Source organism: Bos indicus, chromosome 27, assembly GCF_029378745.1.
Source record: "Bos indicus isolate NIAB-ARS_2022 breed Sahiwal x Tharparkar chromosome 27, NIAB-ARS_B.indTharparkar_mat_pri_1.0, whole genome shotgun sequence".
Lineage (NCBI taxonomy): Eukaryota > Metazoa > Chordata > Mammalia > Artiodactyla > Bovidae > Bos > Bos indicus.
The window spans coordinates 8,046,018-8,060,878 of NC_091786.1; the positions used below are offsets into that span (position 1 = coordinate 8,046,018).

Consider the following 14,861-nt stretch of genomic DNA (forward strand, 5'->3'; position numbering starts at 1 on the left):
AGGAACATACTTTTTCTCAGCAATCATAATCTGATACCCAGAGACAAAAAAAAAACAGGGAGGACAGGGGGAGATGACTTTTCACAATCTCAGGTTTTGCTGATAGCATAAGATGGTAACAGATTCAACTTACAGCTTATAATACAGTTTTCATTTTATTTTAAACATATTTTGCATGATATAAAAATATTGATCACAGTGAGCTTTACCAGTTGTTATTGCTATAAAAATGAATGCAGAAACAATATTTTTAGTGGAAATAAATTATATAGTCATTATTCTTTTTAAAAAACAATCACAAGAGAAAACCTCAGCTTTTGGTCATTGGCAGAAAACCAGTCTTTTAAAGAGGTCTTTTGCAGATGAGCTCCAGTCCATTTCTGTAACATTCTCCAGGTGGTTCAGGAAACTGACTTTTGTCTTTGTTACCCGGTCCACAAAGTCTCTGTGTTCATAGTTCTAACATGGCAGCATGGTTTCCCATGAAAGAACAATGACGAACTAGAAAAGATACAATCTTAGTTCACATGTGGTCTTTTCCAATATGAAGGGACACAGCGACATACTTCTTCACTAAATGAAAGTCCCTGTTCACAATGCTTGACTCGATTTGTACATGGTCGTCTGTAACAACTAGAGGAACAAAGAAGGACAGACTTCTGTTAAAGACCACGAGATGAATTTGTTATGCTACAAACGCACGTTCGTGTTTTTCTAAGTTTCAGACTGGAACAAAGTTACTCATTTTATCATAAAACGGTTGTCCAGTTTATAAATTGCTAAAGTTTGTGCCTGGAATTTCCAAATTTAAGAGGGATGGAAAAAGCCTAAAAAAAAAAGTCTTGCTTGCAGAAGTAACAAATGGAAGAATGGGGTGTTGTTAGCACTCATTCTTTTGAAGTGTCTGTGCTCTGTAGTTGAAAGTAACATAAAACAGAAATTTTGAAAGTGAGTATTTACGGTCTGCCGATTTAGCATGATCACATAAGCGTGGCAGAATTCTCAAGAATCTGGGATTTGGTTGGAACCCAGACTTCAGGGAGATTAAACCCAGCCATTCTGGCAGGGCTGTGGTCCACAGGAGGGCCCCACCCTTACTCTTAACTTGGGCTGGCACCTGGCTGCTGCACAAGGGTGGCCAGCCTCCCTCGTCCACCTGGACGCCATGCAAAAGCAGTGTGGGCTGGGAGAAGGGGCAGGGAGGGACAGTATTCACTGTGGGGGAGGTTCCTCTCCCCCCACCCTCAATGTCCAGTTTCTAGCGGTGGTGAAAGGACAAATGACTCAGCAGTCAATAACATCCACAGCCCTGTTGCTCCTGTGAACAGAACATCTTTGAAGGACTTTCTGAGGGATGAGTATACATAATGTACCATGGAGAAAAATGCAAGGGCACCTGGAAATCAGAAATGTACCACAGAAAAACTACAAAGAGGGTTTTGAAATATCATTTCTTTTGCTCCTGAAAGCATATCTAGTTAAAATTTTATTTATTTACTTTCATTTCTAAACACAAATGCATTAGTATAGGGATACTGGTAATCCTTTACTAAAAAGATATGATTTTCAGTAATCAATGAAAGTTGTTGACTAAGGTAATGAATCACAGAATAGGTACTCTGCCCAGTACACTTTTAGAATAAATATGATGAGAAAGTGAGGAGTATGTATTTTTTCAAAATATCAAACTATCTTTTTTTTGTTTCAGTATATGCATAAAATCTGGAATTACATGCTTAGAAAAATGAACATAGAAAGAAATTCAGTAAATAGAAAGCCGTTAAGAAACAATGTATTCTGTGAGGAGAAATACAATGATAGGGACGTTTTTTCTAAGTTAATGTAAGAACTGTGTAGAAAAATATAGTAACTGGTTAGTTTTATGTAAACAAAAATTTCAGGCTTTTCACTGTAAACTGGGTTCACTTGGATTCAATGTGCAAAATGGTTTAATGATCTTTAAAAAGATTTAGTATCTATATTTTTCTATAGTTTTGGTATATCCTTTTGGTAATTAGAATAGGATATGCAAGTAAAATTGGAATATCATTGCTAAAAAATACTCTAAAGAGGAAACATAAGGATTCCTATAAGGTTTTCTGAAATGGTAATGGAAGAAGAGATACCTAGGTTCATGGAAGTCTCCTCATGCAGTAGCTAACATGTTAGTGTGGCTGGATCATCAGAAAGATGAACTGAAATGGTAACACAAGCTCTTGAGAATCAAAAGAAGGACACTGTTTACTGAAGACAAAAGTAACGATTAACATTCATATAGACACTATATTGTAAATAATGGAAGGTAAGTGTTAAGTCCTGTGGGGGTTATCACCATCTGTAAAGAGTTGGTGGAAGAAGAGAACCCAGTGATGGTGACGGAGAACAGGTGGAGAGAAGACTAAAAGGACCACCAGGAAAGCACAGCGTTCTCTCGGCCCAAACAGAAAGCCCAAAGAGAAACTGCAGTAAGACCGGATTGTTTGTGAAATCTGACCATGAAGGGGCTACTGAAACCTTAAACAAAGCTGAATCATGGAGTCCTCAGGGCATAACAGGATTACAGCTGGGTGAATACAAGAGATGAAAGAGGTGAACAGATAAATGCAAAATGACCCATCATGGAGCAACTCAGAAGACAAGGACAGAGATAGTTGCTGAAGAAAGTTCAACATTGCAGTAAGATGCCAATAAAGAAATTTGAGAACGTTTTTAAATTGGAGGGAGAAGACTACAGAGTTGAGGACATTAAAGGTGTGGAAGAGAAGGGGTGTGATTGGTGGAGCGATGCTGAAGCAAAGTGGGAGGCTGTGTCAAACACCTAGAGCTGGCTTATTCTTGGATCAGAGGAAGAAGGTCAGGGATGAACACTGAAAGGGTCTGAGTCCAGGAGACTTTTTTTTTTTTTTTCTGTGATGAAGGAAGCCAAATCAGGTTTAAGGAATGCCTTGAGTAACCTTTAACAATATGTTAATATATTTCTCTAATTCTCATTAAATACTTAGCCTTACTATTTTCATTTCTAGATACAATTCCACAGTAAATGGTATTATCCTGTCCTTTGTGAACTTCGCACAACATTTTCTGCACTTAGAACATTTGTCCAAAATTACATCTGACTGCACTGTCATTTTTGGTGGGGGTAGGTGTGTGCTGCCTGGGTGTATGTTGAAGATGCTCCAGAAATGACTGTCCTATGCATCTGTCATCTAACTCCTGTTGCGAGCTGCTCTCTTAGCCTCTGGGACGAGGACTTAGTGCAGTCTGAGCTTGGATCTCATTTTGGTTTCCAGGGATCTCATCTTGCTTTTTCAGGAGCAAAGAGTCTCCCCCAAATTTAGCATTGTTTACAAAATATCATAATTCATCTTACAGAACTTAAATGGTCCCATTCTAACAAACCAGTATTTTGGCTGAGAAAATTGCTTTGAATTGAGAAAACTATCCCCAATATAAGATAAATTAATACTCTTTATGAAGGTTTCTCACCTGCATGTTTGATGCTGAAACTTCTTTCCTTTTAAGAAGCATTTCTGTGGATTTTCTGTACATTCACAGGCACATTTTCCAGGGTTTAAGGGCTGATTTCTTGGGCAGGTTTTTTTACATATGCACTGGCATGTGTTTTCATCAAATTCTCTGTTGGCCCCACATGAGCTGGGGAAAAGTTTGTTTTTACAGACACACTGGCATGAGTCTCTGTCTAGTTCCTTGTGGGGTCCACAGCTGGAAGCCTGAAGTCCCCCTTTGCAGACGCATTGACAGGTCTCTTCATCCAGCTCCTTGTTGGGCCCACAGATGTCATGGAATCCGTCTGCAGAGTCTAGACAAACACAGTCAGGACAGCTTTACTATCCCTTACTCGGTTCTGGGTGTGGAGTGAAACAATGAAGAGCACTTAGAAGTGTCTTCCTTTCCACAGGTAGCTTCCTTTACAGAGAAGTTCAAAACAATACCAGAAGCAGAAAGTGAAGCAGAAAGTGTCCTATTTTGTAGTGACTTATTTCAAAGCTTGAGGATGAATATTGTACGTGTGATTTTAATATTAGGTATTTGTTAATCAACAGAGAGACCCTTGGCATTTAGTCTTAAAGCATCATTTGGCTTACCATCTCCAGCACTGGGGGAAAAAATAAAATCATGCTGAGCCAGGCATCTGCAGACGTGGTTATTCCAAATGTAATCTGCGGGGCAAGTCTTGTTTGCAGCCTGGCACCTGTGGAGAGACAGGTTAACAATAAGTGGTACACGGAAGGGATCATCTCTTTTCTTACCTGTGTATTACAGAATCAGTGATGCTTATGAAAAAGCATTAAGATGATATAAGAATACATAAAATAAAATGCAAACATTCCCTCTCAAACTACTCCCACCCACAGGTGCTGTCCAATTCTAATGGTTTTATATAATTTCAGATTCATTTTTTTAAGGCAAATACATTTGTATGATCACATACAGTTTTAGTTGATGAGAAAATGGGATAAAGCCTTTCAGACCATTCTGAAATTTCCTTTTTCCATTAAACAATCTATTATGGACATCTTTATATGTCACTTCATAAAATTTGCTCCATTATCTTTATTAGTCCACAAGTGGGTACACTATTACTTATTAATCTCCTGTTGGTAGCCATTGGGGTTTCTTCCAGATTTTGGGTTTCTAAACAATCCTACAGGAAACGTCCTTATACATGCACTTTACTGACTTATTTCTGAAGCACAGATGGCCATAACTGTAAAGGGTCCATTAACACAGAGTTCCCACTCCATACTCCCCAGAAAGGAGTCAAAGATCATGGTTTTTACTGTTACCTGTAAACAGGTATTCCCTTTTTGAATATCATCCATGCAGTTTCATCCTCAACTTTGTCATCCCCGACACAGTCCCCAAGTCACACGCTTTCTTATATTTCTTAAAATATCTTTCCACACCCATTTCTACTGTCTAGGTTCCCACTCATGATTTCTCTCTTGGATTTTTTCAGAAGCTTCCTCTCCACTTTTTCCAACTCCTGTTTTGCTTCTCTGATCCACCTACTATATTGCCACCAGGCCGTTCTTTCTTTCTCTCTCCATAGCCTAGCACTACAGTGGTACCTAGAAGGCACACAATAACTTTTTCATTAAATGACTGAATGAAGCAGAGCATAGTGTATTATATGCTTCTTATACTAGATATATATGTCTTTATTTGCACTCTGGTACATGAGTTACTTTAGTTGAGAAATTATATAATCCATTAAAAATATCCTACATTTCCGAGCACAATGCTATGCACATAGAAGACTCAACATAAATATTCATAAATGAATAAACACTGAGTAGAAAAATCTAGGGTATCACTTTTTAATCATAAATGGCTCCCTCCATTAAAAGAGAGTGTCTATCATTAAAGGGACCCTAGAAATACATGGAATTCAACCTGAAGGAAAATAGAAGAGGAAATAATTGGAAAAAAGAGAATATGAAAACACCAATATAAATATTGATATTTAACCATTTCTGTTAGAGATAATCTCTTCTACCTGTGGAACTTATAATATTTTTTGGTGCTGCTGATATTGAGACTTGAGATCTTTTCGTAAATACTAGAAATGATGCACACTATTGAGGAAAGCATAGAGGTAAGAAAAAGAGACACTTGGCTTTTTATCTCTCTCTGGCACTTCTTTTAAAGCTGTTTAGCTTTGTATATGCAAATTAACATTTCCCAGACTCGATTTTTCCACTTGTAAAATGTTAGTAAAAATAGAAGCCAGTGTTTATTGAATGCTTACTGTATGTCAGGAATTGGGCTAATATTTAATGCAAATACTGATTATAAACATCACTACACATCTATGAAGTAGATCTGTCATCATTATCATCACTGTTATTTTAGTATGCTATGCTATTATAATCTTAGATTAACATGCAATATAGTATCATGTTGTTGAATAGATTGTGAGGATTTGATCATAAATGTTATGCTATATGAACATTTCAATTTAATTTTAAAAGTGAGGAAAATCTGTCACAAAAGTTTTTAGAACTTAGCAAAACTCAGAGAGCTAGTGAGCAGAGAATGAATTTTCAAACCAGGAAGCCACCTGCAGGAAGCACCCTCTTCTTTGGTGTCTGCCATCATGGCAGCCACCTGGTGTCAGGAGTTAGGAGCATGGGCCATGGGTGGCAGATACATGGTGCATGGTAACATTTGGTAAAATTAAAAAAATATCAATGTAACATGCATTGCCCTTTGACTCTGAATGCTCAGAGGTTAGAGGCAGTCAAGCTCATCTTTGTCCTTCTCTCACAGTACCCAGAAGAAACATTCTTTGTCCATTCCAGAGACTCCATAATTAAATTATGAATGACTCATTTTGCAAAAGATTCTTTTAATTAGTTATACTTGTTCACAGATAATGTAAAAAAAAATCTGCTACTTAGTTAACATCATAGTAATGTAAATGTAACACCAAACATTTAGGAAAGACAAGACTTGTTATCTTGCTGGCAGTGGTGGGTGGGAGCCAGGGTGGAGCAGAAACAGGACATTGTTGCATCTGAGCGAAATTTCAGTCTCTGTAGAAAGGAATGCTGGGAAGCCCTCCCTGGAAGGAATCATATAATCTTGACTTAAAGTGTCACCAGAAAGGTTTGAAGACATCTACCACTAATTTAAAAATTATAGTTAATGAAAGGGTCTTTTTCATTTGGCATTAGAAAGAATCAATTTTACTGAGGAATAATTTGCCCACAATAAAATGCCTACATAGCTCCTATTTTAAATTCATGGCCTTTTCCCAAATTTATACACCTGTGTAACTCTCATTAGGGTTTCCCTGGTGGCTCAGTGGTAAAGAATCTGCCTGCCAATGCAGGAGACGTGGGTTTGATCCCTAGAAAGATCCCCTGGAGAAAGAAATGGCAACCTGCTCCAGTATTCTTGCCTGGGAAATCCCATGGACAGAGGAGCCTGGTAGGCTGCAGGCCATGGGTTGCAAAGAGTTGGACATGACTTAGTGACTAAACAACGATATTCCTTCCTCTGAGTCTAGATTATATTCATTTTTTCTAGGGTTTCATGTAAAATGAATCCTATAGTATGCATTTTTTTTAGCCTAGCTTCTTTCACCCAATTGAATGTTTTTGAGATCGGTATGTGCATCCACAGGTCATTCTTTTTAGACTGCTCAGTAATATTCTACTTTATGGATATAATGCAATTTGTTTGTTCATTCACCTTTGATTGATGTTGGTTTGTTCCCAGTTATTGGTTACAGAGCTTATATGAACATTTGTCTACAAGTTATGATATGGAAATATATTTATAGTTCTCTTGGGTAAATACCTAGAAGGGGAAGTTATTAATCATATTGTAAGTGTGTATTTAAGCTCATAAGCATCAGCCAATATATTTTACAAAGCAGTTGCACAATTTTACATATTTATCTGTGATTCCCATTGTACTACATCAACTCAAACACTTAGTTTTCTCTGCCTTTTTCTTTTAGCCATTGTGGTGGTGGTTCCTCTTAACTCTTGTTAACAAAGGTAATGATTTCAAAACAGTTATGTATTCATCATATATCCATGATCACTGTGGTAGTTTTCCAGTTAAATTGTGGGTCACAACTTATAATAGGTTGAGACCAACATTAAAAAAAAGAGAGAACAATAGGAAAAAAGTATTTAAGTGCACCACACGTAATAAGACATGCATTCATAATGAGAAAAATATCATCTGTAAGAGGGTAAAAATTAGGTATTGAGGAGGAGGAATCTTGGATCTGATAACGGTTTCTGGCTCTCCAAAACCAACAAAGTCTCATTCCTTATTATTTAATTTCTATTAGGTTTTATTGGCTACCACACAAGCCTTGGCATGGGTAACATATCTAAAGTGTATACAAAATAAGACTACAAAAGTACAGTGAGTAAATGGCTGTAACTGAAAGAATTCCTCTTGACCTTATCTCAAAGTCATACACTGAGCGGTACCCTGTGGGCTGCTCTGTGGCTTCTGCTTGATCTGTTTTGTGTGAAACCTGAGCTTTGAGAATTAAAGAGTTTACATTTATTAGTTAATTCTACAAAAGTTAATCAAAACATTAGCATGTCAGATGCCAAGAAGAAACATTGTTGACACCCTCTACGTGAGTATCTGGTAGTTATACAGGTTATTATTGTTTTCTCATAGAAAGCAGAAGTTCAAAAAAATTAATTTCTCAAAAAAATTTTTAAAACTTATTTTTAAAAATATTTTACTTTTGCTGGAAAATTATTATTTTAAATGTTTGAAAATTTTTATTTGTATTGTACATTTATATCAGTTGCTACTTTCCATATGTAATTTGATATATTACCATTTATAAGTAAATGTATTACTTTATATGTTTCCCAGCACATAGTTATAAAGTTATATTCAGTATTAACAGATTTTACATTGTTTTTTAACTTTTCACTATAAAATTTTTATTTTGTCCTTTTTAATCCTATACTGAATAAAAAAACAAACCTTTATATTTCCTCTTTAATGTATAAAGGCCAGACATATTTAAGATATATAAAGAGATGTAAATATGTCTGTGGCATTAAAATTTCATGGGGTAGGTAATTAGGAAAAAACGTCTATAAAAGGATCCTTAAGGGATGATAATAAAAAAAAAAAGGTTGAATAATAAAGGAAATAATTTAAAACAAAACTTTGTTTTATTTTTATAGTTTTATATGGCTGCATAACTATAGGTAAAGTAATACAGACATCTACTTTAAAATTTTATATATATTATGAATATCACAAACATATATACACAGCTCAGTTCAGTTCAGTCTCTCAGTCGTCTGACTCTTTGTCCCCATGGACTGCAGCACGCCAGGCCTCCCTGTCTATCACCAACTCCCAGAGCGAACTTATGTCCATGTAGTCGGTGATGACATATACATAATTAGATATTGCTATACACACAGTTTTGTGTGTACTGGCTTGGAATATAAAATACAATTCTTAATTTTATGCAGTAAAACTCACTGAAAAACACAGAGACAAGGAAATGAATTCAACATGAATCTTCATGATGATAATAAATCTGCCCCTTAATGACTATCTCTCAGATGCTAGACACCATTCTCAGCACAGTAGAAGTATGCCGCATTTCCTTCAACCCTTTTTATATCTTTACATTTTATATATAAGCAAACTGAAATTCAGAGACATGAAATGCCCAATCTTAAAACGCTAATTAGTGGCAGACCTCATTCAGCTCTGGTTTACCCCAAGACCCAAGATCTTTTTGCTCTTTTTCTCTCTTCTTGACCTCGAACAGCATGCAGTGTGCAAGTAATGATGAAGAAATGAGTAAAATACACAAATGCTATGAGATATATACAGATGAGTAAGTTATTTAGCAAGCATTTGTTGATGAGTGTAGTATATGTGTTTACAGTCCCCAAGTTTGGGGTGTGATTATCTGCTTCATCGGTAAAATAAGGCTAATCCTACCACCAGCTTCATAGATGTTTTGGTGAGCATTAAGCGAGACAATGTCTGCTCGGACCTGAAGTAGGCATGGCTCAGTGATTCTTAAGTGTTATGAGCTGGACATTATAGAACACATAAACCTGCCTAAAATAATCTCACAAACCAGTTTCACATGCAACTTTTACAGAGCCCTAAAAATCTGTGCAAGGACAGAGTAAATACAGTCATTGCTGTGGGTATTCAAGAAGCAAAAGGTACCTGTGATGCTTGGACAAGACAGGGGCAGGAGAAAGACCACCACCTGAACTCTGAGAAATGGATAGGACTTTGGAAAGGCAGAAAAGAAAGGACATTTATTTTAAGCTAGGCCAGAATAGAAACAAGATACAGAGCAGGAAATGAGCTTGGTCTTCAGGGAATCAGACTTTGTGAAACACAGACTTGGAGAAGAATGGGAAGCAAAACAAGAAAGGAAGGCTGATGCCAGATGACAGAGGTGGAAAATCGGTGTCCAGTTCTTTGGGAAGTTGAAAGTCACCAAAGGATTCTGGTCAGGTGAATGAAATGATGCCTTTTAAAGCTAACTTGTGACATTACTCAGCAACTGGAGACATATTTGGTACAAGAAAGACAGTACTTAAACCACTTCATTAAATCAGAAATCCATGCAGAAAGAAGTAGATGGGATGGCAATGATGGAAATGAAATGGTCAGTTTAGGCTGGAGTGGCTATCTCCCCTCTCCCCCAAAATAATCAATAGCATTTGGATATGATACAAGGAAAAGAAGTAATTAGTGACAACTGTGTGATTCCAAGGCCTCAAAGAATGTGAAAGATCATTACTATGAATAATGTAGAGGTAAATAAACAGACATAATAAATCTTTGATTCTGTACCTATTACATCTAATATGATTATAAATAAACACAGTTACATAAAAGGGTGGCACTGGAGAAGGAAATGGCAACCCACTCCAGTATTCTTGCCTGGAGAATCCCAGGGACAGAGGAGCCTAGTGGGCTGCCGTCTATGGGGTTGCACAGTCAGACACGACTGAAGCAACTTAGCAGCAGCAGCAGCAGTGGTAAAGAACCTGCCTACCAATGCAGGGGATGTACGAGATGTGGGTTCAATTCTTGGGTGGGGAAGATCCCCTGAAGAGGAAATGGCAACCCACTCTAGTACTCTTGCTTGGAGAATCCCATGGACAGAGGGGCCTGGTGGGCTATAGTCCATGGGGTTGCAGAGTCAGACAAGAGTGAAGTGCATGCATGCATATAAAAGGGACTTCGATAAAATATTAACTATAATTAATATAATCAGCAAAATGCTCAGATCTTGCATTGTAATTCTCGAAACCATTAGCACAGAAATTATAACTGAAGTGCTTAGATTAGATGACTTGCCAAGGGATACAAGTGACTAGAATTCCCAGGACTGTGTGAATGAAATCTCTCTACTACTTCAGGGAGCCATTGTCTGTACTTGCATCAGTGTGAATTTATTCACAGATGCCTGTAAGATCTTTTCCTTTCTGTCAGTCAAAGTAGGCTACCCAAGAGTTTTACCTAAAGTGTCTCTGGAAAGGTAAGGACTTCCACCTCTCACACTAAGTAAAGCAGCACAAAGAGATGCAGCAGGGGATGCCATTAGCACATCACGCTTATGGTCAAGTCCCCTAAAAGGGAAGGTTCCTAGAAAAGTTTTTGGTGATGCATATGTTTACTCATCAATTTATTTATACTTTTATTATAAATGTTGGAGTTATACAAGGTTTCTTTACATGCCTGTGCTATATGCCCTGGCCGTCCTAAAGAACAAAGTTCTGGGTTCTCATTTGGGGATAGAAAGTTCCTAGGCCTCAGGTGGCAATGCGTAACAATTCGTTACAAATTGTTCACAGAGGCAATCCATTATGCTCTATCCAGGCTCTTTATAAGATCTAATGAAGCATATAGTGCCGTATATGCTAAACCATAAAACCAACTAAAAAATAGGATGGGAAATTATGTTGAATAACAAATGTTTCTTTGAGAGTGAATATGAAATAATATTAAGAAAAAATTTTTAAAGTATTAATATTTCAATATCCAATCCTTGCTGAAATAATATGAATTGATATGTTGTGAAAAACTAATTGAGATGGAAGAAAGGCAACTGAATTTGCTATAAAAGATATAAAATAATATATTCATGTTTACTTTTTGTTTTGGGCCAAAAATCTTAAGACTCAAATGTTTTTAGTTTTGACATCCATCTATGAATTTGCACACCTGATTGTATGAGTGTTAAATGTTGGTGGCATCTGTGTCTTTCCACAGACAAATACTTACTTTATATGGTAAGCTATTTTGTCTATAACATAGGTTTTCCTGTTTCAGTTTAATTTTATGTTCACAGTGCATTTTCAAATTTGTCTTGTTTTATTTGATAGAGAAATATAGCACATTTCACAAAAATTCTTTTAATCACCTGTGTTTACTTGGAAGTAATTTTATGTTAGTAGAGGATGCAGAAAAAAGCAGATCAAAGTCATACTCACTGTGGTAGTGCTGCTGGCAGGGAGCGTCTAATAATTGAATGGACTTGTCTGTAAACATCCAGCTTAGACATGCATCGGCAGGAGGTGTGATTGGCAAAACTGATTGTTACTGGTTTGGGGCCTTGAGAGAGAGGCACTGTAATTTCAAACAACTACAAAGAAGGGACAAAAAGAAGAAAAATTATATAGATACTGTAAAGCATTTCTGTGGTAAGTGTTGGAGCCCAAAAAGAGCGAGCTTAACTCTTCATGATTAGGGAGTGCCATGTAATGTATGCAGGATGCTAAAGTTTTTTATGATTACAAGTAAAAACTGTTTTGTGTCGAATCAATATCCTGTATCAGAACAGTAAACAGTCCATGTGCTTATCTCATGCCCCTATTATTAAGCATATTAGAATTTTGATAACCAACTAATGATTACAGAGATGTGACAGACCAATGTGTTCAAGGAAGAAAGGATTGTTTCAGTCTTTGATTATTCCAGGGGGTTAAAAAATGGCACAGATATAAATATCTTTGTGGTGTAAGAGCAAAGCTAATGGCCACAAAACCTGGAAATGTTTGGTTAAGTCTTATTTTCTATAACCTGAGTACACACACATAAAATACCTAGGTGTAAAATTGATTTTCATTCCAAATGAAATTTCAACTTCAAACTAGCTTTATATTTTCTGATATATCTAATGAGTTTATTATGTTTAAAAGAAAGATACATTCATTAATAGATAAAGTATCATTTCTGCTGTTTTTACAAAAGCATTATGAAAATATAAGTGTAGAATAGGGTAGGACATCATACATGAGGGTGGATTAGAGTCTCAAATTTTGTTTAAAATCTTATTCTGAATGCCTTATTAATGGAGAAGTTCAGTTTTTCTCTTCCTTCCACAAAAACAATGTTTTAAGTTGAATATACAAGTAAATTAGAGATTAATTAAAACTAAGGATTTAAATCCCAAAGTTTCTTAAAATCTAAATTATGATCAGTAATAATACAGACTGGTTCCAAATAGGAAAAGGAGTACGTCAAGGCTGTATATTGTCACCCTGCTTATTTAACTTATATGCAGAGTACATCATGAGAAACGCTGGACTGGAAGAAGCACAAGCTGGAATCAAGATTGCTGGGAGAAATATCAGTAACCTCAGATATGCAGATGACACCACCCTTATGGCAGAAAGTGAAGAGGAACTAAAGAGCCTCTTGATGAAAGTGAAAGAGGAGAGTGAAAAAGTTGCCTTAAAGCTCAACATTCAGAAAACAAAGATCACAGCATCTGGTCCCATCACTTCAGGGGAAATAGATGGGGAAACAGTGGAAACAGTGTCAGACTTTATTTTTTGGGGCTCCAAAATTACTGCAGATGGTGACTGCAGCCATGAAATTAAAAGACGCTTACTCCTTGGAAGAAAAGTTATGACCAACCTAGATAGCATATTGAAAAGCAGAGACATTACTTTGCTAACAAAGGTCCGTTTAGTCAAGGCTATGGTTTTTCCAGTGGTCATGTATGGATGCGAGAGTTGGACTGTAAAGAAAGCTGAGCGCTGAAGAATTGATGCTTTTGAACTGTGGTGTTGGAGAAGACTCCTGAGAGTCTCTTGGACTGCAAGGAGATCCAACCAGTCCATTCTAAAGGAGATCAGCCCTGGGTGTTCTTTGGAAGGAGTGATGCTAAAGCTGAAATTCCAGTACTTTGGCCACCTCATGCGAAGAGTTGATTCATTGGAAAAGACTCTGATGCTGGGAGTGATTGGGGGCAGGAGGAGAAAGGGACGACAGAGGATGAGATGGCTGGATGGCATCACTGACTTGATGGACGTGAGTCTGAGTGAACTCCGGGAGTTGGTGATGGACAGGTAGGCCTGGTGTGCTGCGATTCATGGGGTCGCAAAGAGTCAGACACGATTGAGCGACTGAACTGAACTGAATAATGGTAAAAGCGAAATCCTGGCCATTACCTGCTTGAAACTATCAGTTTATAGTATTTTAAGTACAGTTACACCATGTGTTACTTGGTATCTTTATGGATGTTTGAGTAGTGCTAAAAAAGACAACACTCTAGAGCCTTGTGAATCCATCTTCTGCTGTAATTTCATGGCAACCATTAAAGATCATGGCAAATATTTAGGGAATAGAATTAGTTGTCCGTTTTGTTCATGCCTAGAGGGAGATTTATTGAAATGAAGTTTGAAGAATGAAATACAGAAATACCTAAATAATAAATGTACATTTTCTTCACTTGAAATGTACTTATTATATATTCATGTAAAACTTCAGCTACTTTCTTAGCATCAGTGCCTTGGGAGGAGTTTGGGCACAGGCTCACATACAGAGAGGGCACTTTATCAGCAACCACACTTATAAGTTGTGTGATCTTGGAAAAGTCATTTAAGCTTCTCGAAGCTGAGTATTTCTTTTAAAATCAGTCAATACAGGACATTTCACCCATTAATTCATGGGACTGTTTTAAAAATTATATAAGCTCATGTACATGATTGTGATACATATTTTGATTGCTCTGTAGATGGGAGTTATTTCCACACATTCTCAAGAATTTAGATATTTTCCAGAGTACTTTCTATTCTGCAGAGAAATCTCAACATACGATCTCAACATATCCTAGTATTATAATTTTGACCAGTTTCTTCTCTAAAAAGACATTTGTCTATGTAGTTTGGAGGAAACCTCTTTTTTTTTTTGGTAAAATACCACATTGGCAGAAATCTTTTGCACTATGCCTAATTATTTTAAGAGAATATAATTCTGTACTATCTATATATACTATAGTTTTTCTACTTCTTATAACGTCTCTGGATCCTACATTAGGAAACAGCATCATAGAAAAAATATAA

The 14,861-nt window shown here is 36.7% G+C and overlaps 1 protein-coding gene across 1 annotated transcript in view; it reads right to left on the reverse strand.

Moving 5' to 3' along the window:
* Positions 1–142: 142 nt before the first annotated feature.
* VEGFC (vascular endothelial growth factor C) overlaps positions 143–14,861 on the reverse strand; it is an 85,556-nt gene continuing 70,837 nt past the window's right edge. The window contains exons 4-7 of the mRNA XM_019953582.2: positions 12,003–12,154; positions 4,107–4,213; positions 3,487–3,820; positions 143–633 (exon numbers count right to left, since the gene is read on the reverse strand). Coding sequence (XP_019809141.2) covers positions 519–633; positions 3,487–3,820; positions 4,107–4,213; positions 12,003–12,154 — 708 coding nt within the window. The 3' untranslated portion in view covers positions 143–518. The remainder of the gene's footprint in view (positions 634–3,486; positions 3,821–4,106; positions 4,214–12,002; positions 12,155–14,861) is intronic.